Source organism: Sipha flava, unplaced genomic scaffold (genome assembly GCF_003268045.1).
Source record: "Sipha flava isolate LNK unplaced genomic scaffold, YSA_version1 209_pilon_pilon, whole genome shotgun sequence".
In the NCBI taxonomy this organism is placed as follows: Eukaryota; Metazoa; Arthropoda; class Insecta; order Hemiptera; family Aphididae; genus Sipha; species Sipha flava.
Genome location: NW_020272821.1, coordinates 11,518 through 37,031, shown reverse-complemented (window position 1 = coordinate 37,031; position 25,514 = coordinate 11,518). Strand labels below are relative to the sequence as shown.

Genomic DNA, 25,514 nt, shown 5'->3' with positions numbered 1-25,514 from the left:
GTTATATTTGACTGTGAACTTTATTGATTTAATTTTAATTTAATTTTTTTACACAATGTTTTTTTTAATCTTTCTAATAAACAAATAAATAAATTGAGTTGATTGTAAATGTTTAAATTTTAAATGTTTATAATTAATTTAGCTTGTGGGCTATGGCAAAGAATAATAATTTTTTTCCTATAAAATGAAAGTTTGCTTTTTTAAAAAACATTGATGTTTTTCTAAATACATCGAGTTCTTGACTCCAATGGTTTTTTAATTTATCAATATTATCACCTTTGATATTTCGTAATAAATAAATCGATACATCAATACATCGATGTTCACAAAAAATTTGCTATCCCTAATTGCACGTTGCGCACGCACGCGCCAACGTCGGCTCTTGGAACAGCGGTAAGGATAGTGGGTACAGTGTGGCCAGCGCTCAGAAGAAGAAAAATTATTTTTTACCAAAATCTTCTTGCTTGTTTTTTTTTCATTATAAATACACATAATGTATAAATCATAAAAAAATAAAGATCTTTTTAAGTTGAAAGTTTAAAATTATAAAAAAAAGTGATATCTAGAACATGTAACTTATGATTCTAGCCTACTCATATGTCGATGTATAAATATTTGCACATGGTATGTATCTACTTACTATTACTATAATAGATTAATATCTACTAATGATTTATAGTTTTTTCTTACTTCCTGGTTAAATTTCAACTTCTCTTGAAAACCTATAATTCTTTTTTATTGTCTTTTCTATATATTGCACAAGCCTTTAACCGTGTAACATGAGGGCTTGTGCAATATAGGGCTATATAAATTAAAAAATAAAAAATAAATTAACTTCATGCCAGTTCCCTACTATCTTCTTTTAAAATCATAGGTATCTAAAAAATAGATCCTCTGTACCAATAATGATCTATCATTGATCTTATAATATACTATATTTAGTTGTATTTATTAGTATAGTATATTAAAATTCAATGGATCTATATCGTCCATCCACCCAGTGGCGTAACTGGGAAAAAACCTAGGAGGACAATATAATAGATTTATTATTACCAAAACCCTGACACCCCTGCCCCACGCCAGGGGCGGATCCAGAATCTGGGAACTGTGGGTCAAGCCATTTCAAGAGGTCATTTATTGAGGATGAAACTGAATTAGAAATGAATACCTTGTAAAAAAAAAACACAATATGCTCATAAAAGTGTAAGTATAAGTATATTTATATTACATTTTAGAATTAGTGATACCACCGATAATGACATATTTACGATTAATAAATATAATCTAATTTTATCAGCGCAACAAACGTACGAAATAAAATATGATTTACTTAATTTTCTACTAAAACGATATAATTTAAAATATAAATTATGAATTGAAAAATTTTAAATTTTGAATATACATGGCATTCATTTTTCAAGTAACTCCAATGAGCAAACTGTCCAAGAGTCCAAAAGGTCTAAAAAGTAAAAAAAAATTTCCAAGAGGCCAATTTTGTCAACAAATATTAACTGTAGGTCAGCTGACCCCCTGAACCCCCCCTAGATCTGCCCCTGTCCCTCACCAGTTAAAACATATTTTTATTGTATATATTTTATACACTTTATCTAATTGTTTGATTTTACATGTCTTTTAACTCATTTTATGGTTTAGGTAAACATAAATTGTAGATAGCATGTACTAAGTACCAATATTGTTAAATAATATCCATAAGAGTTCATTAATAAAAGGTGCTATTTGTACTGTTGGATTATCTGGGGGGAGGGGCAAAATTATACCTTTATCTCTCAAAAAATTGTCAGAGGGGACACTTGCCCCCTTGCCCCCCCCACAATAACGCCACTGCATCCACCCAATATATTCCGAAATTCTATAATAGTGGCGTGTTAAGGTCGATTCACACTATACGGAACGTCAACGTCACGTCACAGACCGGCAACGTCACGTCAAATGTGTTATACATTCACATCAAAATGTCAAAACGTCAAACGTAAGCGTCAAATTGTAGGAATAATTGCAGTTTACTGAGGTTGCGTCAACGGAAGTGTACCACCCTAGTGTTTTGAAACAATTGTTATCTACTATTTTAGTTGTCTTGTGATTTTAAATTAAAATATAGATTATCAATTTATTATATAAGTATTTCATCATGCCAAAATTTAACAAAAAACATTAGCAATGATGGCAATTATTTTGACGAGGAAGAAGAGAATTGTCACCAAAAACGTAGAACAACATGGGTTCGAGAAATGTTAATTAAAAGAAAGCAATTTGGGGAATATCATACATTGTTCAATGATTTACAAAATGAAGAAACTTCATTTTACAGATATTTTAGAATGTCACAACATCAATTTTATGTTCTATTATCTAAAATCGATTTTCAAATCTCAAAACAAAATACAACATTTCGAGAAGCTAAAAGTGCTAAAGAAAAGTTAATGGTGTGCTTAAGGTGAATATAATAATATTCGTTTATAAAATAAAACAATGTTATATACTTTACTTGTTTATTTATATATTGACTTCACATATTATAATATTTTACTGTTATTATAAAACCTTGAGTGATCAGTTTTTTAACAAAACAATAAAATGTCAATACATATTTTGAACATTTGTAGGATCAATGTTTTCATAAAAATGTTGAGTAATAGTTGATGTTGATCATGATGGTCTAGAAATAGGAGACGGTGTTGGTGTTTGAATGTATTGAATCGTGTTTTGTGATGGTGCCACTTGAGTGTTAGAGCAAAAGTATGATGTTGAAGGATTTATTGATAGTGGGATTTGAGGATTAGCTGATTTATTTTGTAATTGTGCCCACTCTAAATCAGACACAATCCCAAACACTTTGTTTTTTGCCATGTGTTGGTATTCTGGTGAAAATGTTTTAACAGTAGCAGCCAGCCCTTGGAAAAATGTGTCGATTGGATGCTTATAAAATGTTGCGTTTGGTTCATCATTTGTCTCGTTACCCAATATATATTTCATCAAAACAGATGATGCTGTTTGTGGTTTATTATTTTTTTTTTTCTTAGAATAATATGAAGCTGAAATTTTCATTTTTTTTTGAGATTCCATAACCTTACGTTTTAACGTAGTTTCTTTTTCACTTTCTTCATCCTCATTTAGAACATCATTATTTGTTGTATTGTCATTCTTATTGGAAATATTTTCGTCATTTGACTCTTCACAAGCACTTTCTAGAGATAATATGTTAGAATACGTTTCTCGTTCTTTAAAAAATGGTATTACAAAAGACATGCAGTCCTCATACTTCCATTTTTTTTGTATGTCCGCTGCTTGTACACTTTTTGTTTTTTTCTTTTTTATTGCCTTCCTAAGTTGATCTCTGAGTGAGATCCATCGATTTTTACATGCTTGCCCTATAATATAATATAAATAAAATAAATAAATATAAAAAAAAGGTGGCAATTGGATGTCGCTTTTTGACTGAATGTTTATATTCTAAATATTATATTTAGATTCTTAGCAACTGGTGACTCATTTCAAACCATTGCATTCAGTTTTCGCTTGGGGCATTCTACAGTTCATAATATAATTAAAGATGTCTGTGTAGCCATAATAGATAAGTTATTAGTTGAAGTAATGCTACCACCAAAAGAGGAAGACTGGGAAAAAATTGTGAATGATTTCTGGAATATATGGAACTTTCCAAATTGTTTGGGAGCGCTTGACGGAAAACATGTGGAAATTTTCGCTCCTAATAGTGGCTCACAGTTTTACAATTATAAACGGACATTTTCAATTGTTTTGATGGTACTAATGGATGCGAATTATGAATTCATTGCCGTCGATGTAGGTGCTTATGGGAAGAATAGTGACGGTGAAATTTTCGCGAACTCTAGTTTTGGAAAAGCCCTTGAGAAGAATAAATTAAACGTACCGAAAGATAGAAACCTACCTGGAACTCAATCTCCAGCGCCTTTTGTAATTGTTGGAGATGAGGCATTTCCCTTAAAACCTTATTTGCTTAGACCATATCCAGGCTCAGCGATAAACGGGGACATCGAAAAACAAGTATTCAATTATAGATTGTCTCGAGCTCGTCGTGTATCGGAAAATGCTTTTTGAAATTTGGTACAAAAATTTAGAATTTATTTTAGAAGCATAAATTTATCCCCTGAGAACGTAGATAAAGTAATATTAACGACATGTATTTTACATAACTATATCAAAGACAATATACTGATGGCACAGTATTTCGACCCTATCAAAGGAGAACCTAACTGGTCAAATCTACCAAGGCGAGGAGGAAATGCAAACAATTCTGCATTTTATGTACGTGAAACATACAAAACTTTTTTTAATAGTGATATTGGATCATTGGCATGGCAAAAAGACAAATTCGTATAGTAATTATATTAAAATAATAATACCTATTATTACTTATTATCATTATTTATTATATTATATAAAAATATATATATCATCATTATAATTAGTAATTAATTATAATAATAAAGTTACACGTACCTGTTGTGTTCAATTCTTTTCCTATTTTCATCCATATTATATCTTTATGATGATTATCACTGTACTTTTTATGTGCCATATTGTAAAGTTCATCATATAAACGAACTTTTTCTATTAAATTTTCATCATCCATGATAAAATAATGAAAAAATAACTAAAATATAATTATTTAAATTTGACGGAAACGTTTAGTTGTCACATTCATACTATCCGAACGGACAAGAACGGACCGGTTGCGTCACGTCAAAATATTGTTTTCGATAAACGTTGCCGCTTCATGACGGTGACGTTACGTATTGATGACGGTGTATGTGAACATTGCGATATAAATACATAGTAACATATTTTGACGTGACGTTGCCGGTCTGTGACGTGACGTTGATGTTCCGTATAGTGTGAATCGACCTTTATGCGCCAACCCCCTCTCCACCGACGACGGAGAGTATTTCACAGGCAGAAAGTGTTCTGACTGAGCTGCACACCAGATGATGTGTGTATATTACATAACTTACCAAATTTTATAAGTAGTATTTTCGAGTTTAAGTGATTATGAAATGTTTGTAAAATTTATTTTGTATAATAAAATAAATATAATTTAACAGATAATTCAATTAAATTTAAATTAAACTTTACTTTTATATCTATGATAATCTATGTGATGTGCGCACACCTGCACACCTAGACACGAGCCGCCACTGATCTGGCGTAAAGTATTATCAAATAGTATGAGGAATCCAAAACGGCTGGTACCGAATTGGTTCCCGAGCTCCAACCCCACGTGCCGAATTAGTTCCCGTTTAAAAAAGGTATTTTATTAGGTATAGCCGAATTAGTTGCCATTTAATTACGCACATTTCCCTTCTCAATTTTACAAGCTTAGGACTGTCAACTTTAAAGTGGGCTTGGTTTACAATGTGCGTTAATTTGTGTTAAAAAAAAAAAAAAAAAAAAAAAAAAACGATAAAATATATATAATTTTAAATCGTTGATTTGGTTGCCAACTAGTCATCACTTAGGTGTACGAAATATAAATAATAAAATATAATAAATAAAATTTAAAACCACTGATTTGCAAATTTGAAGCTAACTTTCTTTAAATATTAAATTCTCGTAATCTTCATGTACTCAGTCAAACAATTTTTCAAGTATTTGTTATTTCTTTCCTGTTTGCTAGTAATTTGCTAGTCTCTAGTAATCTATAGTCTATTTTACTTCTATACTCTATCTTATAAAAACTTATTTAAAACTTTAGCAGTTTGTCCCACCTCGGGTATGCGTGGAGACTACAAATGAGAGAAAGTATCATAATTAGAGGTGGAGGAGGCCTATTTGATAAAGTGTGTGATGTCAGCCGCACAGCCAATGTAGTAGCTGGTTCACCACTTATGTGTTCAGGTCTACCCAACACGGATAATGTCAACGGTGTAGGGACATCACCATTGCGCTCCTGGTTAAATCTGCGTCTATGTATGAGATATAGGTATAAAGTGAGAATAGGCACATGAAATGTTGAAACGTTAACAGGTAGAAGTAGAGAATTAGCGGAAGTATTGAATAGGAGAAAAGTTAATATTTGTTGCAGTGACGCAACTAGGGGTAAATTTTTAGAAGGAGGCTAGTCTCTCCTAGTAATATATGAGAAGTGGCAACACGCAGACATTATTTTACGCTAGTTATTTACGACGCGTTTTGTTAAAATACATTAAATTGAATAGAGCACAATACACAAATGTCGCGTCGTAAAATTAACACGTGACTATTCAGAAATCAGCAAGTAGGTATTGAGAAAGTAGAGTATGAAAGAGTGCATGGAGGGTATGATTTTGACGAGAGAAATAAGATTGCAGAAAAAGTTTTGGACTTTGCATCATCGTATGAGCTTACAATAATCAATACATATTTAAGGAAACGAGAAGAGCATTATACATATTTATAACTTATAAGAGTGTAAGAAATAGATCGCACATTATTTTATGCGGAAATGAGACAGTATAAAAAGAGTAAAGTGATTCCTGGAGAGACTCTAATAACACAACATAGGTTGATGATAATGGCGATATGGTGTAGTGAAAAAAAGGTGAATTTAATAAGTAAAAAAAGGAAAATTGGAAAGGAATTGAGAATTCGGTGGTGCAAATTAATAGACAAATAAAAGGATAGTTTATAAATAAAATAAAAAAAAAGCTGTGTGAAATGTTGAGGGAAATATAAATGAAGTTTGAAAAAGAATGGCAACTTGTGTTAAAAATATAGTAAAAGAAGTTATTGGTGAAACCAGGCCCCGTACTGGCTGCTCTTATGGAGCGGTTACGAAAATATTTAAGGTCGCCTTAATTTTTGTTATTTAATCCTTCGGATTATCTATGGCCCAATAGATTACAGATTAAAGAATCATAAAATATAATTTAGGTTTAACGCTTATCTTCACAAAAATATAAACGTTTTTCAATGACGTATTACTGAAGACCAGTGGCGTACATACGAGGGGAGTGGCGGGGAGTCTTGGTTCAAATAAAAAAATTTTATCTTTTTTTATTATTGATGACGTGTAATATATTAGTAGTTTCATTATTACGCTTTGAACTTAAAATATACAACTATACAAATATTATGATAATAAAATAACTATGTTATGTTATGTATACGCTACTGAATAAACATTTTATTTTATTATTTTTTTATATACAAATTCAGAATCATCATCAGTTGATAATAATGATATTATACCAATTGTTCAAACACCAGCTGTACAAAAACCTAAAGAACGACCAAAACAAAATCCAGCTATACCCTTACCTTCAACTTCTCGAGTATGACGTGCTAATGATGATAAAATAAACAACTATATATTCAATCCTGATTATGAAGATGTAGGACTAAATACAGACTTAATTGATGTTTTATTAGAAGGTACTCCATTTGATTTTTTTAAGTTGATCATAGATGACAAAATAATTCTAAAAATGGTCAAAGAAACCAATTTATATAGGTACAGGTCAAAAATTAAATTCATCAAATTTTTCAACTAAAAGCAAATTATCTAAGTGGACTAGAGCTCTTAATACACGTGAATTCCGTGAATTCACGTGTCACGTGTCACGTGTAAAATTCAAAATAAAAACGTATATCCTAAATTTAATACTGTACTATTAATATTTTATTAAAACTTCAAGTGTATAACATAAAATTACTAATTTTACCATTGTAAAAATGGATATATATTTTGGATAAACATGTATTTCACGTGTACACGTGAATTCTGTGACACGTGTTTTAAGAGCTCTAAAGTGGACCAATATAGATCTATAAGAGATACACAATTGGTTAGGATTAGTTTTGTGGATGGGTTTGGTTCAACTGCCTGAAATTGGTATGTATTGTGAGTATTTCCTCTTATGAGTAATTCCTCTTATTTTCTACCAACTTTGGAAAAATTATGAATGGAAACCGATTTCAAATTTTGTCAACAATGATCCATTATTCTAACAATGAGACAAGTGATACAGTGATACAAATAATGGATTATATAAATTGGGAAGAATTGTTGATGATGTAATGACTAATTCCAATAATTGTATGAGCCCAAAAGATATTTTGTGTATAGATGAGTCAATGATTCCTTTTACTGGCAGGCTATTTTTTAAACAATATTTAAAAAACAAACGCCTTAAATATGGTATTGTTTTTTAAATTATGCATGCCATCTAATTATACAATAAGTACGAAGTTTTATGCTAGAAAAGAAGCTGTTCCAGAAACAAATGTGTCAACAAAGATTGTAATATACTTAATTGACCCTTATTTGGATTTTGGTAAGACACTGATAATTTATAATTGGTATACAAGTGTTGAATTGGCAGAACTACTGGAAAATAGAAAAACTTATTATATTGGAACATTAAGATCAAATCGTAAATCAAACCCAAAGGAAGTGATAAATTATAAATTACAAAAAGGTAAATGTTTTTCACTAAGCAGCGACTCAAACGTAATGGTTATGAAGTGGAAGGATAAACGAGATATATACATGTGCAGTACAAAAATAACCAATCGAATGGTAGACATAGTAAAAAGGAATACCATTTCTCAAAAACCAGAAACAATAATGATGTACAATAAAGGAAAAGGCTGCATAGACTTGTCTAACCAAAAGGCATCTTATTCAAATCCTTTGTGTAGGTCGATGAAATGGTACAGGAAAGTTTTAATGGATATACTACTTGATACTGGTGTGGTAAATGCTGCATGTTTGTTCAATCTAACCACTAAAGCTATACTACCACTACATATTTTCGGCCTTCATTAGTATCAGCTTTAATTATGAAAACAACAATTGTAAATTCTCCATGTGCTATAAGTCATAAACTAGAAAAATGTGGGTGAAGTAGTTATTGTATTTGTTATCAAAATATGAAAGAACTGAAAATGAAAGGAAAGGAAGGACATATGCTCTATCACATACACTTAAGGTACAGACTAAATGTATTATGTGTGACAAGTATTTGTGTCAAAATTATTTTTTTAGTTTACACAAGCACATAACTAAATAATATGTGTAACATTTTAATACATTCTATACAAAAGTTCCTAAGATAAAAGGTGCTTGCTTTAATTATTTATACTTTAAAAATGTTTAAAGGTTATTAAGTTTTTTTTATAATTATATTAGTAATATTCAAGTTGAAAATTTTATTTTGTTGTTATTTTATTATTTATTTTTTTATTTTTTAATAGGTTCTTAAGTTTTTTTTTATATTATAAACACTGACCAAGTTGAAAACATTATTTTTTTGTTTATTTATTATTATTTTTTATACTCAGCAAAGTTTCAAAAATTTTTAATGAAATTTAGTATCTTGGCAATTTTGTGAAGTTCAATATTTTTTTTAATATACCGTGACATTTTAAGAAATTCTGTTAAGACTCAAATTTGGATCTCATGGCAATCAAGTTATTAATAAGAATTAAAATTTTTTTTATTATATTGGTATACTATCTGACCCAGCGAACTTCATACCGCCTAACAATCGATTCTTTAATTTTTTATTTTTTTTTTTTAATACTTATTCTGCTATTTGGGACACCGGGTCAGCTAGTAAGATAAGAAAAGAAAAAAGAAAATTGATAAGTCAACAATTACATTATGCCAAAAAATAAAAATTATAAAACACTTAAAATTCTTTTAATAGTCACTAATAAAACGACAAAGAAAATTACAATTTCAGATTTCTTATTATGATACCTACTTATTATATTTCATTTTATTTTTACCTATTCTAAATTAAGTTTAGTTTTTATTGTAAAACTTTATGGTACACGATATTTTTTGTTTGATTATCTGGCCCCTAAACAAACAGAGCAGATGGTTTTCCAACACAGGAACAGGCAACATACAATTGACCATAGGAGAAATATGGATTTTCTAGATTAATACCACAAACACTTAATGACTGCCCCTGGGATTTATTTATAGTCATAGCGAAAGCAAGCCGTACCTACTGGAAACTGAAGTCGTTTAAACTTGAATGGTACGTCAGTTGGAATCATTGGGATTCGGGATATCAAAACATCTTCACCTTTTCGCCAGGATTGTCATTTTGAATTTTGAAATTTAATTCATTTTAATCAGTGTTTTTGGCAACCAGTATAGCTCGTTCGTTCAACCAATCATAGAATAAGTAATTTTGAGCAATATTTGGAAACACTTTTTGGATGAGTTTAGTTTTTGATTGCGTTAACTGAAAAAAACTCTCAGGAAAGGTGGTGCAGCCAGTCAGCACATCTATAGGAAATTTGTCATTACCAATATCAATGAGTTATTTAAAGAATATATCTCCAGATTGATCATTTTGCAACATGATACGCATATTCTTACTTAAATGTAATACCTTGACCTATTTCTACAAATTGAAGGGCTTTAAATATGCATTCAGTTCATCAGCTTAGGTTGAACGTGAAACCACTGGCAATGTTTGCCGAAAATCTCCTGATAATAAAATCATTGCGCCACCAAATTGGTTTTGGTTGTTCCGTAAATCTTTTAAAGTTCTATCTAAAGCCTCTAAAGATTTTTTATGCGCCATTGTGCATTCATCCCACACAATTAGCTTACATTGCTGCAAAACCTTTGCCATTCCATCTTCTAGTAATTGCCGACGATAGAGTGGATAACCATTATTTCCAGTAATTATTTCCGATATTAATGTCCGTGGATAACGCTTTAAAAATTTACCATATACGGTGCATTTTTAAAACGGTATTACACTTGGACCATGTATCATGTTTTTGATAACTACTTCATGCAAGCCAGGATCTATTTGTTCATTAGGGATTTCAGTTGATATGACTTCATCAACTTCATTTAGCCTAATTTTTTAAACCAACTAAATCAAAATGTGTGCATGCCGCAATCCACATTTCTGCCACTCTACAGATTACATCCAACAGCGTGTCTCACCGAACACACAATTTTTAACAATTAAATCCATTTTATATGTCAATAGTTTTAATTGACTTTTAATTTTACTTTTTTTTTAATCTTTTGTATGGGAATATAGAAAAGTGTTGTTTTTACACTTTTTCAGGGAATTTTTTAAATTTTTCTCTCCGTAAGAACCATTCTCGTACTTCAAGGAATATTATAAAAAAAGAATTAGCGAAATCGGTTCAGCTGCTCTCGAGATTTGCAAAACATTCAGCGATTCATTTTTATATTATAGATATAGTATAAGGTAGGTAATAATGATTTTTTCAACATGTAAAGATTGTATTTTCTTTCCCTTTTGGTAACTAAGCAGTATTGCATTTGTATATTTTAACTGTGCACAATCTGCTAAAAAAGTCTGGATACGCATATATGTACAAATCATCTTCACACTAAAAAGAGTGTCTACAATAAAGATTGAATATACCTAACACTGTTCATACCAAAAGCGTAATACTCGACAAAAGGACTAATCAAGGGATTTCCATTAAAAAAAAAAATTATAAAAGAAAATGAATGTATATGATTCAAAATAGTTTTAATTTCTAATTATTAAAAAGGGACATTTGGAAATATAGGGATGATTCCTTATCCATCTTTAAGGTTTTTTAAAGAACAATATATAATTGTGAATGATAAAGCCATCAAATATTATACACAATACAACTTTATTAAGTTTTAGTTATATTAAACAACTTTAAAAAAATGTATATAATATTTGTATTTCATTATTCACACATTAACATAGATGTTAACTGTTAATTTAAAAAAGTTTAGAATAAAAAAAAAATAATAATAATAATCTAATTCTTATAGTTAACATGTTAATGAATTCATATAATTGACTTAATTTTAATTTGTACATCTTATAAAACAATATGATAACTAATCATTTCAATTAAGTTTTTGTGGAAGAAACAAAATTTTATGTAAATGATAATATAATATTTAATTTTTGAATTACTTATTTTTTATTTTAACCATAATGTTAAAATATAAAAATAAAACTTTAAGACAAACATATAATTATGAAATAATAATAAGTTCTATTATTTAACAAATAGGAACCCACGTATGTTTGTAGTAAAGCTATCAAAATTATTTTTAAAACGGCATTTCATTAAATGTTGTCCGTTAAAATCTATATTGGTAGTCAACAAAGTAAAAGCATTTCGAAGTCGATCAATTATTTGCACATCAGTTTGATTATTGATCAGTTGCATTGATATTTGCTGAAATTCTTCCTAAAAAAAAAAAAATAATTGTATTGTTTAAAATCTAGATTATAATTTATTAGTATTAAGATATTATAGTACATTAGTTTCTTTATAACATTTCATAAACTCTAGATATTTTTATATATTCAGTTATGAAAACGTGATATTTTAAAAATTACGTTTGTTTTAATATTTAATGAGCAACACAATTTCCATCGAGTTAAATCCACATTGACTTATACACTAATATTTTATTCCTAATTGGTAGAAACCGTTGCTTTAAGAGGACAGGTAGATGCTATTTACATTAACTTCTAAAAAACCTTTAAAAAAGGATCATGGTTTACTTCTACCTAAATTACATCAATCAAACTTAAGAATTTCGTTATTGTCATGGTTTTCTTTACATTTAAGTGAACACTCACAGTAATTTTATTTCAAATATTATAAATATTACGTCAGGGGTTTTACAAGGTGACTATTTATTCTCATTGCTCTTCTTGTTATTTATAAATAACCTGAATAAATGTTTCAACACTTGTAAATTTTTATATTTCGGATGTTATGAAAATACACAAGCCTATCTATTTATTTTGGCAGTATAATTTCCTTATAATTTCGATTTAGATCAATTTTCATTAACATATTCAATTAATGGTGTTTCTTAACACCTCTCAGTGTGTTCACATTTCATTCAACTACTCTAAATTCAATTTTATTAAATAAATGGCAAATCACTCCATTTTGTTAATCAATTATAATATCTGAACATTTTCCTAACAGCTGATTTATTCTTTAATGCATATATAAATAAAATATATGGGAAGAATTTTCATGGTTTAGGGTTCATCAAATATACATACTACAATTCGAATGATCTTTTATATTTGAAAGTATTATACTATTTATTAATAAGATCATCACTCAAATTCAGTATGATATTATGAAATCCTGTTTAAATACATTTAATTAATAAACTAGAAAACGTCCAGAAAAATTGTCTTTGTTTCTATTTCTGTATATAAAATCTTGAATGGAGAAATCAATCATTCTAAATTATTATAAAAAACTTGACCAAGATATAATCCTCATTTTGTTATCTCAGTCAAAACTAAACTATTTTACTAATAATTTAGTGTATTTCCTATTAACAACCAAATTAAAAAAAATTTGATTTGTTTTTTGATTCTTGCATCACATTAAAAACATGTATTTATAACTTAATTAATATATATTTTTATTTAATAATAAATACTTATTACTTTTATGTAAATATTACTGTATTCCTACCCTTTGGAGTATTTGTTATTTATTATTTTTTTTATAAAAATAAATAAATAATTATTATTATAACAAATATATATTTATCTGTTTGATACTTCAACACATAAATATATTTAATACATAAATTCTTCATCAACACATGTTACACTTTAAGAAGGTAGAATAGCGAAAAAAAAATTATAATTTAATGTAAACATTTTATTAAAATATATTTGCTTTTAAATTAATAAAAATATTTTAATTTATTTTATAAATATCACTATTACTAAAAAGCTATTATTGCTTTAGCCGTTAATTATATTTCACTTTGTGCAACAATATAGCTATTAAAGAAAGTCTGATTTTTAAAAATATACTACTTCTAAAACATAAAATTCTTAGAATACTTACTGGATAACAACATATTAATGTATAAAGTGCGTGACCAGTACTTGAAAGTGCATCAGAACTTATTTGACAGGACAGTATAAGTTCCATTAAAAACTACAAAACCATTTAATTAAAATATTTATCAAAATATTAGTAAATAAGTAGTATAAATTCAACTACAAAAATGTTTGTATATATAATTTTTAAGACAAAATACATTACTTTTAAAAATGGTTTTAATAAATGATATGCTTCATGCATAATACAGTTTTCCTGTCGATATAAAAATGAAGCAGCTGATTGTAAAAAATCAGTACACAATGAAGTGATTTCATGCCCAAACATAGTCAGCCCTAGTTCAATTGTAGTTAAAACACCCTTAAATATTTCCACACTTTCAATACATAATTTCAATGGTACCATTTCACACATATATCCAGTAAACTATATTGCAAATAATACAAATTATTATTTAATCTAGTATATATAAATATAATACACAATAAATTTGTTTTTCATTTAATATTAATAAATAAAATAACAGAAATAGCGTTAATATGATTCTACTAGTTAAAATAATTAGTAGGAGAAATGGAAGTTACAGTAAAACAAGTAATCATTTTATATAAATTTAAAAAATTTTCGACAAATATTAGTCTAAGTAAATGTACTAGATCAGCGATTCCCAAACGATTACAACCATAGAACCCTTAAGAAACAATTAATGTTTCGTGGAATCCCAATATTTCTAACTTCAATTTAACAGCAATTTTTCATTTGTTCATTGAAAAACCAATACTCCAAAAAATGTTTTAAAGATAGTTCATGATTATTGTTTATTACAATTACTATTCCCAATATTCACATACATACATCTTGCGGAACCGTTAGGTTTCGTGATACATACTTTGGGAATCGCTACATTAGATAACTAAATTTTTAAAACTACTAAAAATGTAATAATGATAGTAACATTAAAGTACTTATAAAATCATGATTAATGCAATATTAAATTTTATTAGGGAATTAATTTATAGAACTTAGGAAAACATTTTAAAGAAACCAAGACATTTTACATAATTTAGATATTAAAATAAATTTTAATTATAAACATTATACTTTTATGTACTTTAAAAATAATTTACTTTGTAGTATTGTGAACATAAACCAGGCAATTTTAAGAGGTCTATGGTCATCAATGGCAAAATTACTTGAAGTCCATAAACACAAACATCTCCAGCAGTTTTCCCAGTAATGCTTTTTCCTACTGCCAAATAAATATATGTTGAATTAACAATTATTAATAACATAATCCACAATGTTTTTTTAAATAAATGTTTACCATCAGAACTTAAATCTAAAACCTCCTTAGACATTATATGAGTTAAAAGTTCTAAAAATATAAAAAGATCTTGATAACATTGATCTTCCGCATCAGAATCCAAAGATACTCGATTAATATTGTAGCGAGCATACATATCCACCATTTGATAACATGACATGTAAAATCTATCACTTTCTTCCTATAATATATAAAAAAATTACATTCTTCATTAATATAAAATAAATATTTCATAATGAAATCAATTATAATTTAGTAAAATAATTGCATAATTTTAGTTTTATTGTTGTATTACTAGGACATTTTATTAATCAATAATTAATTTAACTTACGCAAATTAATTTATCTTTTATTAAGAAGGCAATATTTTTTAATTTAAAAATTATTTAATTAATGAGATGTCACAAATCCAATTTTTGTGATTGAATCAAACTCAGACTTCATCAAATGAAATCAAATTTCATCAAAAAATGTAAATTGATAATTTTAAATATAATATTTTGAAGTTTAGATATCTGTAAAATAATTTAATATTTTAATTTAATTTATTAATAATAAAAATAGATATGTAGTATAAAAATATTAGCTTCTAAATATTTGAGTTTTAAGTTTTTTTTATTTTTTATTTTTTAATGCAATGATTGAGTATTTGATTTGGTTCAATGAATAAATGTTTGAAACACCTCTAATAATTATTCAAATTCAATAAAAAAATATATATTCTTACCATTCTAAGAAAACACAACATTTTCTTGGAAAATTCAACAAATAGGAGAATAATTAAGTGGACAATATTTTGATAATTATGATATAGGCCAATTAATGCAGAAAAATCGTTCAGTGTTGGATGCAAAATAGAAAAAATAGTTGATGTAGTATTTATAACTGCACCACTAGCCAGACCAATACATTTATGAAGTATATCCATTATTTCTAATCTGACTTCATCATCATTGTATACTTTTCTAAAATTGTCATCAGTTATAATCTTTCTAAATTTGTCTATTGTTGGAGTAATGACCTGGTTAAAAAAAAAAAAAATGTTAGAAAATTACACATTTTTGATATTTATAGTTTAAGTACTACCTAAGAAATTGTTTATAATAACACTGGTAGTAGCCAATTTTGGAAGGTTTATGTGGGTATAAGGTACATAACCTTATCACCGGTAAAAAAATGTATTATTTACCCTACAACTATAGAAATATATATACGGTTATATGTTTATTATCATTATGGAAACAAATTTTCCACAAATTATATAACCTTAAAGTGGAACAATCAAAATTTAAACTATAATTCTTCTTAAATAATTTAACTATTATAAGCCAGAAAAAACTATGTTTAATAAATTTATTTTTAATTTAATAAGATAATATGCTCTACAGTTTAATGGACTACAATAAATTCTACTCACGCGTAACCAATACTCATTTTGCTTATCTTTTCCAATAAAGGCATCTGCAGCTAAAGAAAATGCTTTGAATAATCCTTCTTTTACTTCTGGAACTAATTGGTCTTTGCGAATATGATCTTGAAGTTGAAATAATTTCCAAAATCCTTCACAATTGATAACAATTTCAGCTCTAAAATTAATATAATTTTTTTTCATATTAAAACTGAATTTATAGAAATCTAGTGAAGTATAGAAGTTAAGTAAAATATTGCTGTTGAATGTTACTGGTTCTAAATGTTTTTTAAATTCTTTGTTTAAAATTAAAAGAGATGATGAATCATTATAATTTAAAAATTATCTTGAACAAGGTAAACATAAGAAACACATTACATGTATAAGTATTAAAAAATCATTAACATATAAAGACTATAAATATAAATATCATAAAGCAAAAAATGGTGTCAATTTAAACATACAAATTAAAATTACAATTAAATTAATAAATTAAATTAATAAGTTTTTTTTTTTATAAACCCATTTCAACTAATTCAATAAAATAAATCAACCACTATTAAAAAATATTATAATTATATCCCATAAACAGTTGAATTATAATTACGTAAAAGAATAACTAAATTTACATTTTTATTAGAAATATTACTGTTGCGGACATACATAAATATAGGTCCTTACGACTCATAAGACATGGATGGGACCATGTAGTTTATAAATAATAGAAATCGGGAAATGATTATTATTAATATAATATTCGTATTCGTATGAATAGAAAGGAATTTTAATTTAATTAGAGGGTAACACAAGCACACATAATATATGAATCGTGTGGCTACATTTCAAAGTGTGACATTAAAAATAACTATTACAGAAAGACATCAGTATGATATATTACAGATGTAGGTCCTTACTAATTATATGGTACAGAAGACAATTAGTACATAGTAATTAAAATATTATAGAAAGGCATCAATCTAAATGCCAAGGTGAATTGCATAGGACGAGTGATTTAGCATTCACTAGGTTCGGGTCAACTATGAGAAGCGGGGTATATAAGGGAGTCCTGAATAGACCAATATTCAGATGTAGTTTATACGAGTAGTCGCAAGCACCTTCACGCCAGATCATTTTTAAATAGTGTTTTTGTACTTAGAAGAATTCTTAAATAAACAGTTAAATTATATTTGAGTATTTTTATTTGGAATATTTTTCCTAAAACTTCAACAACATTAAGATTGGACAACGGCACGCAATATTACAATAAGAAGTAAACAAATTATAAAACATACTTGTGTCTCATGTCTACCAAAGACATCAACAATCCAATTGTATCTTCAATAAGACTTACATCAACATACAAAGGCGATCTAATGTTATGTTCAACTTTATTAAGCAAATAATTTAAAACCCAATTAGCAGCTTCAGTATGTTGACCAAATGCTTGCAATAATGGCATACTAAGCTAAAAATTATTATTTAATTGTTAACTAATAAAAAAATAATAAAAATATTTATCAATCATGATTTACCTCATTATAATAGGTCTCGTTAGGCATCAAATAAGCTTGAGAAAACTCACGTAAGAACCATACTATAGTACCACTTAACAATGGACTGCAAAGACTTTCCATTTTTGCTTCTATTAATTTTTTTTCTAATTCACATAAATGAAAGGCAATAGATACTAATCTAAACAAATAAAATAATTATTACAATACAAGATAAAAATATATTAATTTAAATGAATCAATATACTTGATAACATCATCCACAGATTCTTCTGACCCAGGTATATCCATAACTAACATTTGGTTATTAAGAAATTTCAAAGTCATATCAATGTTGACTTTTTTACTTTGCTTAATACTATGATGCATTATTTCTGAAGGAATCATACTAGGTTCTCCCTCACTATCTACGGTAAGTATATGGCCTAAAAAATAATTTTTAATTTGTTCAGTTTATATTGTATTATTAGCACAAGCTATAAAATATTACCAGCTATAAGAAACATCCAATGAATGTTTTCATGAATAGTATTAATTTTTTGCTGAAATGATTCAGACCATTGACAATTTCCACTATGTACATGTTCAATTATTGTTCGCATGTTTTTAATTTCACCTTCTATTAAATTTACTAAAAGAGGTAAAGTATGTTCTGGAATCTAAAATTCAAATATTTTAGAAAATTAAATAAATTACAATAAAATTCAAATATATTAAATTAAAGTAACTGTAAACTTACAAGTCTACCAAATATTCCAATGTATTGAAGTTGTTCTTTATTGGCGATACGATCTTCTTCTTCATTCTCATTAAATTCAACATCAATTGAAGTCTTTGTACCATATGGTGGTGATATATGACATTTTAAATAAGTATTAAAAATTTGAATAGATGCATTTTTACATAACTCTTCTGGAAAAGATTGATTACTGTTTGCAATAATAGATACCCACGGACGTAAGATATTATTGAATGCTTCAAAAAACATTTGATCGTCTTGACACAGCTACAGGAAAAATAATAATAGTCATAATAATAAAATTAGTTTTATCATAAGAATATACTTTTTCTTCACTTGCAGCACCTTCGGCGAACTGACAAGTAAGTAAAGTTGTATTTTCTAAAAATTGTTTAACAAGATCTGATGGAAATTGACTAAAACCTGAAGGGTTATAACCATTAATTATTCTTTTTATGATAGTAGAAATTCCAATTGATTCACGATCTAAAATTTTTACTCTGAAATAAGTTAATAATATGGACTTTAACTAACTAAAAATAAAAATATCAAATAAGCATTAACTTACGTAGATACTAATTTAATAAAATTCTCAAGATAGTTTTTCATATAGTTCATACGTTCACTAATGTCCGTCCATATATTTCCATTTATAGAAGATAATTGTACAAGACAATTCAAACAATGATGTGAAAATTGAGGGTTATCCCTTACAATCCAATAAATCTAATAATATTAATAATATTATAGATACATCATTCACTTTTTATCAAAAGTATATTTTATAAAATCAATACTTACATGAAAATATAAATCAATAGTGCTTGGATTTGTTATTATTTCCTTCCAATCTGATCCAAGCTTCAAAGTAGGGCTATTTTCAGAGTTATATATTCCCTCAAACATTCCAATTAAATATTTGGGCAGTATTTTTTGGTTAAGAAAATTATATAAATATAAAATTTACTGATTTTTAATATAATGAAAGTAGGCATAAAATGTGGAACTTACATTGAGTATCTTTTAATAAGAACACAAAATTAAATCAACAAATCTAACTATAAGAATAGTTATGAGAATAGTTAATTTAATTTTGTGTTCTTACTCACCTGTAATATTTTATAAGAGCATACAGGTAAGAGCAAATTTTTTCTTTACTATTTTCTAAATGAAAATGAAAACAAAAATTATTTTTACATTTCTAAAACACATATAATTTAATTTAGTACAATAATGATAAAAAGGATATTAGTTTTAGAAATAAAACCCCACACTAGAACAGATTCACATATATTCAATAAATGTTTAAGAACAGTTAATACATCAGGTGATAATTGGTGGGAAAGTTTTTGTATTTCATTCAATGCATGTGTACTAAATATAAAAATACGTCTTAAGTCTCTAGCCTAAAATAATTTATATTTATAACATTTTAATTAATAATTTAAATTAATAATAATCAATTATAAAAAAATCTACAATTTTACCTCGAATTCTTTTTTGGCAGAATAATGAGATTCCCAAGTTAATCCCACATCTGTAGATTTAACAGTGGTAGAATATTCTTGCATTAGTGCTAAAACTATAGAACAACCTAAAATTTGCTGTAATTAAAAATGAATAATATAATTATGTAATTATCAATATGTGTAATAATTATGTATTTATAAATGAAATAAAATTTAGTAAATCATTTTTTTAATACTTAAATGTATTAATAACTATCAATTGTCTTACATTAATTTTCAATTCTAAATATATATATATTTAATATATTATATCATTGATTATACATTGATTACTAGTTTTTAAATACAATTTTGTAACCAAAGTAAATTTAAAATAAGTTTAATTTTTATTATTTGTTTTAAAAATGCAAACTATTATGGCATTTAGAGTTACATAAAATGTTTTTTTTTTTACATAAGGAGCGATTTATTCCACATGAATATTGAAGCAAGATACTTAGTCATTACAGAATTTTATATTAATACCATTGTTAGGTACATTGTATGATAGTTGATATTTGATGCCGGCTGGTCGAAGTTATCTTAATTTATTTTCAAAAATTATACCATGATAAACAACATATAACTCTAAATGCCATGATAGTTTGCCTTGTCAAAACAAATAATAATAATAATACTTATTTCTGATTGACTTTTATTAAAAAATTGTATTTTAAAATTAGTATCAATTTTGAAGTCCTGGTTAAAACTAGTTTTGTAGAGTTTCAGGTTTTAACTGTAATATATATATATATATATACACAGTACAGTGGCATGCCGAATATAGGTCTAAATGAAGCCCAGGCATCAAGTTAATAAGGGGTGGGTAGTTTTTGGATAATAATATGTAAATCACATAATTATCGTACATATTTAAGTAGAGAAATATTGATATATGAGTTCTGAATGAGATGAATTTAAATATGGATGGGTGGGTGGTAAACTAGACTTTGCAATTGGCATCAAACATTTTTTTATCTCGGCACGCCACTGTACATATATATATATATATATATTTATATAATACTTGCACTAAATGTTAATAATACAAAATTAAAATAATGAAAACTGTTACAAAATGACAGTTTATCACAGTTATTTTATTAATTATATACATTTATTTTGTTAATATGAATTAATTAATTAATTTATAGTTATTATACCTTTCTTAAATCACCATTAAAAATTAGTTTTTCTACTTCATCCAAAATATTACTTCTTTCTTGGCCACCATCTTCAACACTTCCTCTTTTAATCATAATTGCAATCACCTATTCAATTTAATAGGAACATGTATTTTCATTAATAATAATCGTTAATGGGTTAATAAAATATTTTTACTTATATACTTAAATATGAGCCCAGGTAAATTTTAATATTATAATATATTAATTAAAAGAGGAATTTATAATGTTTTAGATATTTTTTATAATATTTTTAATAATAATAGACAAAGAAAATAAATGAAAATATTCATAACTTTGATTACCTGTAGTATTCGTTCTCTTACAAAAGCAGCTATATTACCATCACGCATAATGAATTGGAATAAATACTGCCTAAGTTCATTTTTTTGGTCCTGTGATAGCAATAACCAATCTCTAATAAGTGCATCTCTTAATGTACCAGCAGTTTCAAATAAAACAAAATCTACTTTACTGCAATCTACAAATATAAAACTAAATTCACATAATCAATATCATCAATAGCTTTTATATCATAATTTCACAAAAACATTTTAACAAAACATTCCTTTTTTGAAGGACGCATAATATGTGCATTTTTTTTTTTAATAATTTTATTTTTACATTTTAAAAACAAAACAATAGTGTTAGTGAAAATTGATAGAAAATTATTATTTTGAAATTAGGGAACGTTGAAATATACATATCTTTAATGCGAATATGCATAAATAGTTAAATCTACATTTTTCCAACTTATGAATGACTTTTTCTTTCAATGGTTATAAAAATAAAGAGTATAAAATTTTTTTGGCTTTTTAATTTTTATATCTGTTAAAAATATAGTAAAATGTATGTTTACAATATACAAAAAAGTTATACAATATTTACAAAATAAATTATACAATTATAAGTATGCTATTTTAAACTACAATGGGGACGAGAGCGTTGGAGTTTACATATATTAGGAGAGGCATTCAGCCCAAAGTTGTGAACTACTTGCTTTGTGTAGATAATAGTATATGATGATAATAAAGTAATTAATTTAACTTTCATTTATAGTTTGTAAAGACATTTTTAACAATGGATGAAAGAACCACTCGTTACACCTGTTATCTTTGTTCAGTATCTCAAACAACACTATGTGTGGCACTCTTAATAGAGATACGACTTTAATCTGAGGGACAGAGAATAATAGCCTACAATATATGATGACCTATCCTTGATACTTTTATTAATAGGTTAGTAATTTGTATAAAAATGTAAAACCTTACCTTACAACAATATTAAAAAGCAAATTAGTATGTATTGTTATGGACATACGTAAATAAAGACCCATACTATTATAATTGCGTGGAGGGTTATATAAGCACATGGGAAAGTACCATATAAGGATATATATGAGCACATAATATAAAGTAATTAGGATATATGTATAAAATAATTAATTGGGCTTACAAGACACAATTCATGTCTTAGATTGTCATAAAATAACTCCATATATGGAGTTATACATTATTAGCCAAATACTATGTTAACAGGAAAGAGGGAAGGAACGAAAAATAGTTTTCAAGAAAACGGGGTACATAAGGGGATTCAGAACAGATCCATATTCAGATATGTTTTAGTTCGGTTTTCAAAAGCACCTTCACACCAGTTTACTTAATTAAAAAATTAATGTTTTAGATTTAAAAATTATTTAGAATAATTATTAATGTTTAAACTTATAATATTTTACAATAGCATTTAACTTAAAGTTGAGTTATTATTTAAAACACCTATCTCCCTAATTTTCAATACAAGAACCATTGAATTGACAGCACTCAACAGCATATAATTTGTTCAACATTTTCTGAAAATGAGTTTTTATGTTTTCTTTTAACCCATTTTCAAATATAATAATTATACAATTATTTTAATAACTTAAACTAAAACTTATCCTCGATTATTTAACTTAATTTTGGATATATAAATTCAACAAATTTTACCAAGAATATATCGACATATTGAATAAGGCATATTGGTTTTGCGGAAATTCATAAATACTGTTTCGGCAGCATTACGTTGTTCATTAGTGACAAGTGAAGGCGATGCCTAAAAACATAAAATACATACATATTATAGGTACATACATAGGTACAAAAAGGAAAAAGCTTAACCCCCCTAAATATTTGTATAGCCTTCTCAGATTAAAAATAATGAATCTCTGAATTTTGTGTTTGAGATAAAGATAAAATCTAATTGACTATATTTAAAATTTTCATACTCAAAATAATGATTAAGTTTGAAAATTCTTATTATTCTGTATATTAAAGCTTTTGCTTTACTTAGAAAAATCTAAAATCAAAATTTGGTTTACAAAATTGCGTTTTTTTATATTATTGCTTAAATTTAAATTGAACTTAAAGAACTGAGTAGTGACAAATTTTGTCTGTAAGTAAATTAGTAGATGGGTTTGTATGGGCATAGCCCTTGCGGGTTTGTGTTATCTCCTACTTATAGCGTCCTAATATGTAAGTTCTAGTTCCACTTATGAATATACATATACATAAATAATATCAACATTTGTAATTCAACTACATTTATTTTAATAATAAAAATTGCTCATTTGTTATAATATTATTAGATAATTGTTTTATTAATAATTAATAGCTATCCACAATTGGTCAATTATATATGTTTATATATACATTATGAATATAATGAAATATTATATTTTAACAAATTTTTATTAGAAATTCTAATAGTTTGATACATTGTATGTTCTTTATCTAACCTAAATTCTAATGTAAATTAAAACTAAATTTATATGGGTAGATTACAAAAAATTAAACTGAAAGAAACTCACAAGCATCACACTGCCAGCAGCTTCAAGTTCTAGCAAAATCTGTTGGGCTTGCTCCATTTCTGTCATTGTTTTATCGACCAAATATTAATTTATATATTCCATTTAATTTTTTATAATATAGTCGATTAATTTGAAAACTATGACAAATATAGGAGTAATTAATAACAATAGACCGTTGTAGTTCAGTAAATAATTTCATACAATCTATTTCAAATAAAGAACTGTTATCATTCGGCTTATCAAAAAAAGAATATAAATGAACAAATTATACCAAATCACAGAATAAGATAACCACATCAACAGAATTAAATTTTAACTAAATTAATAGATTTCACAAATCACCTCCAAGAACATCTAGCACAGGGGTCACCAATTAATATTTTCCTTGGGCCACATTAAGAATTCGGAAAATTCTCGCAGGCCATGAAAAATTCAAAGTACATAATATTTATTATAATATGCCGGTTGGTCAAAAATAATTTATTTCTAAAAAAAAAAAATTATATACACTTATTAATTATTATGTAACTAAAACTAATGGAAATATAATTAAATTAAATAAATATACGAAACAATTATTAATTAATATTTTTAATGAGAAAAATGGCAGATCTTGCTTTCAACTAGCTGCTTTAAGTAGGGGTTATGGTTTGTGGTAGCTATCTTCATCATCATTTCAAGGTGTTCATTGGTGAGTCGGGATCGGAATTTGTTTTTAATATAATTCATTTTTGAAAAAGCAGACTCACAGACGTACGTGGAGCCAAACATTGTACACATTTTCATTGTCAATAATTTCAACGTAAAGTATTTCTTTTCAGATACATATTTCAATCAAAATTCATCATATGTAAAATCAATTTCAGTTTTTGAATATTTTTCATTATACAAATTTTTTAGGACATCATCTGATTGAAATTCAATTATTTCCATTGGAAGATGTACTCTGTTTAATTTGAAATTATTTTCAGCTTCGTTAATCCATTCAGTGCGTTAATCCATGCGTTGGCATATTGACGAAAACTTATTTGAGTTATTCCGATTATTGCCAACGATCACCCCTTGCATAATTGTAATTATAATAATCAGCCCCACTGTATTCTCGGAACCCGATCAGCCACTT

The 25,514-nt window shown here is 26.8% G+C and overlaps 3 protein-coding genes across 4 annotated transcripts; 1 reads left to right on the top strand and 2 right to left on the bottom strand.

Annotated features, from left to right (window-relative positions):
- Positions 1-2,575: 2,575 nt before the first annotated feature.
- LOC112682735 lies at positions 2,576-4,803 on the bottom strand. The gene is made up of 2 exons (XM_025553423.1): positions 4,501-4,803; positions 2,576-3,389 (listed from the first exon to the last, which is right to left on the bottom strand). Exons 1-2 carry the CDS (start codon positions 4,631-4,633, stop codon positions 2,668-2,670), a joined length of 855 nt encoding a protein of 284 aa, XP_025409208.1. The 5' UTR covers positions 4,634-4,803; the 3' UTR covers positions 2,576-2,667.
- A 3,370-nt stretch (positions 4,804-8,173) lies between these two features.
- Positions 8,174-8,806, top strand: LOC112682747. Its single transcript, XM_025553438.1, has one exon. The coding sequence runs from the start codon at positions 8,174-8,176 to the stop codon at positions 8,804-8,806; it is 633 nt and encodes a 210-aa protein (XP_025409223.1).
- A 3,212-nt stretch (positions 8,807-12,018) lies between these two features.
- LOC112682739 (exportin-4-like) lies at positions 12,019-24,536 on the bottom strand. 2 transcript variants are annotated; one of them, XM_025553429.1, is made up of 21 exons: positions 24,392-24,536; positions 23,532-23,637; positions 21,852-22,027; positions 21,526-21,633; positions 20,342-20,458; positions 20,104-20,260; positions 19,656-19,780; positions 19,423-19,580; positions 19,180-19,354; positions 18,855-19,121; positions 18,606-18,774; positions 18,363-18,540; positions 18,137-18,296; positions 17,897-18,069; positions 16,614-16,782; positions 15,924-16,217; positions 15,197-15,377; positions 15,000-15,121; positions 14,077-14,298; positions 13,876-13,968; positions 12,019-12,228 (listed from the first exon to the last, which is right to left on the bottom strand). In XM_025553429.1, the coding sequence occupies exons 1-21, from the start codon at positions 24,455-24,457 to the stop codon at positions 12,034-12,036; spliced, it is 3,411 nt and encodes a 1,136-aa protein (XP_025409214.1). In that variant the 5' UTR covers positions 24,458-24,536; the 3' UTR covers positions 12,019-12,033. The 2 variants fall into 2 exon arrangements, with proteins under 2 accessions (XP_025409214.1, XP_025409215.1); XM_025553430.1 differs by having other exon boundaries at positions 12,034-12,228; positions 15,000-15,118.
- Between the last annotated feature and the right edge of the window lie 978 nt (positions 24,537-25,514).

Excerpts from the sequence above, each read along its gene's own strand:
- LOC112682735 (XM_025553423.1), bottom strand. The coding sequence starts at position 4,633 with ATGGATGATGAAAATTTAATAGAAAAAGTTCGTTTATATGATGAACTT. Across the intron at positions 3,390-4,500 it reads AAAAGAATTGAACACAACAG|GGCAAGCATGTAAAAATCGA; the intron begins GTACGTGTAACT and ends ATTATATTATAG.
- LOC112682747 (XM_025553438.1), top strand. The coding sequence starts at position 8,174 with ATGGTATTGTTTTTTAAATTATGCATGCCATCTAATTATACAATAAGT.
- LOC112682739 (XM_025553429.1), bottom strand. The coding sequence starts at position 24,457 with ATGACAGAAATGGAGCAAGCCCAACAGATTTTGCTAGAACTTGAAGCT. Across the intron at positions 18,297-18,362 it reads TCTGTGGATGATGTTATCAA|ATTAGTATCTATTGCCTTTC; the intron begins GTATATTGATTC and ends TTATTTGTTTAG. Across the intron at positions 16,783-17,896 it reads TTGGTAGACATGAGACACAA|AGCTGAAATTGTTATCAATT; the intron begins GTATGTTTTATA and ends TATTAATTTTAG.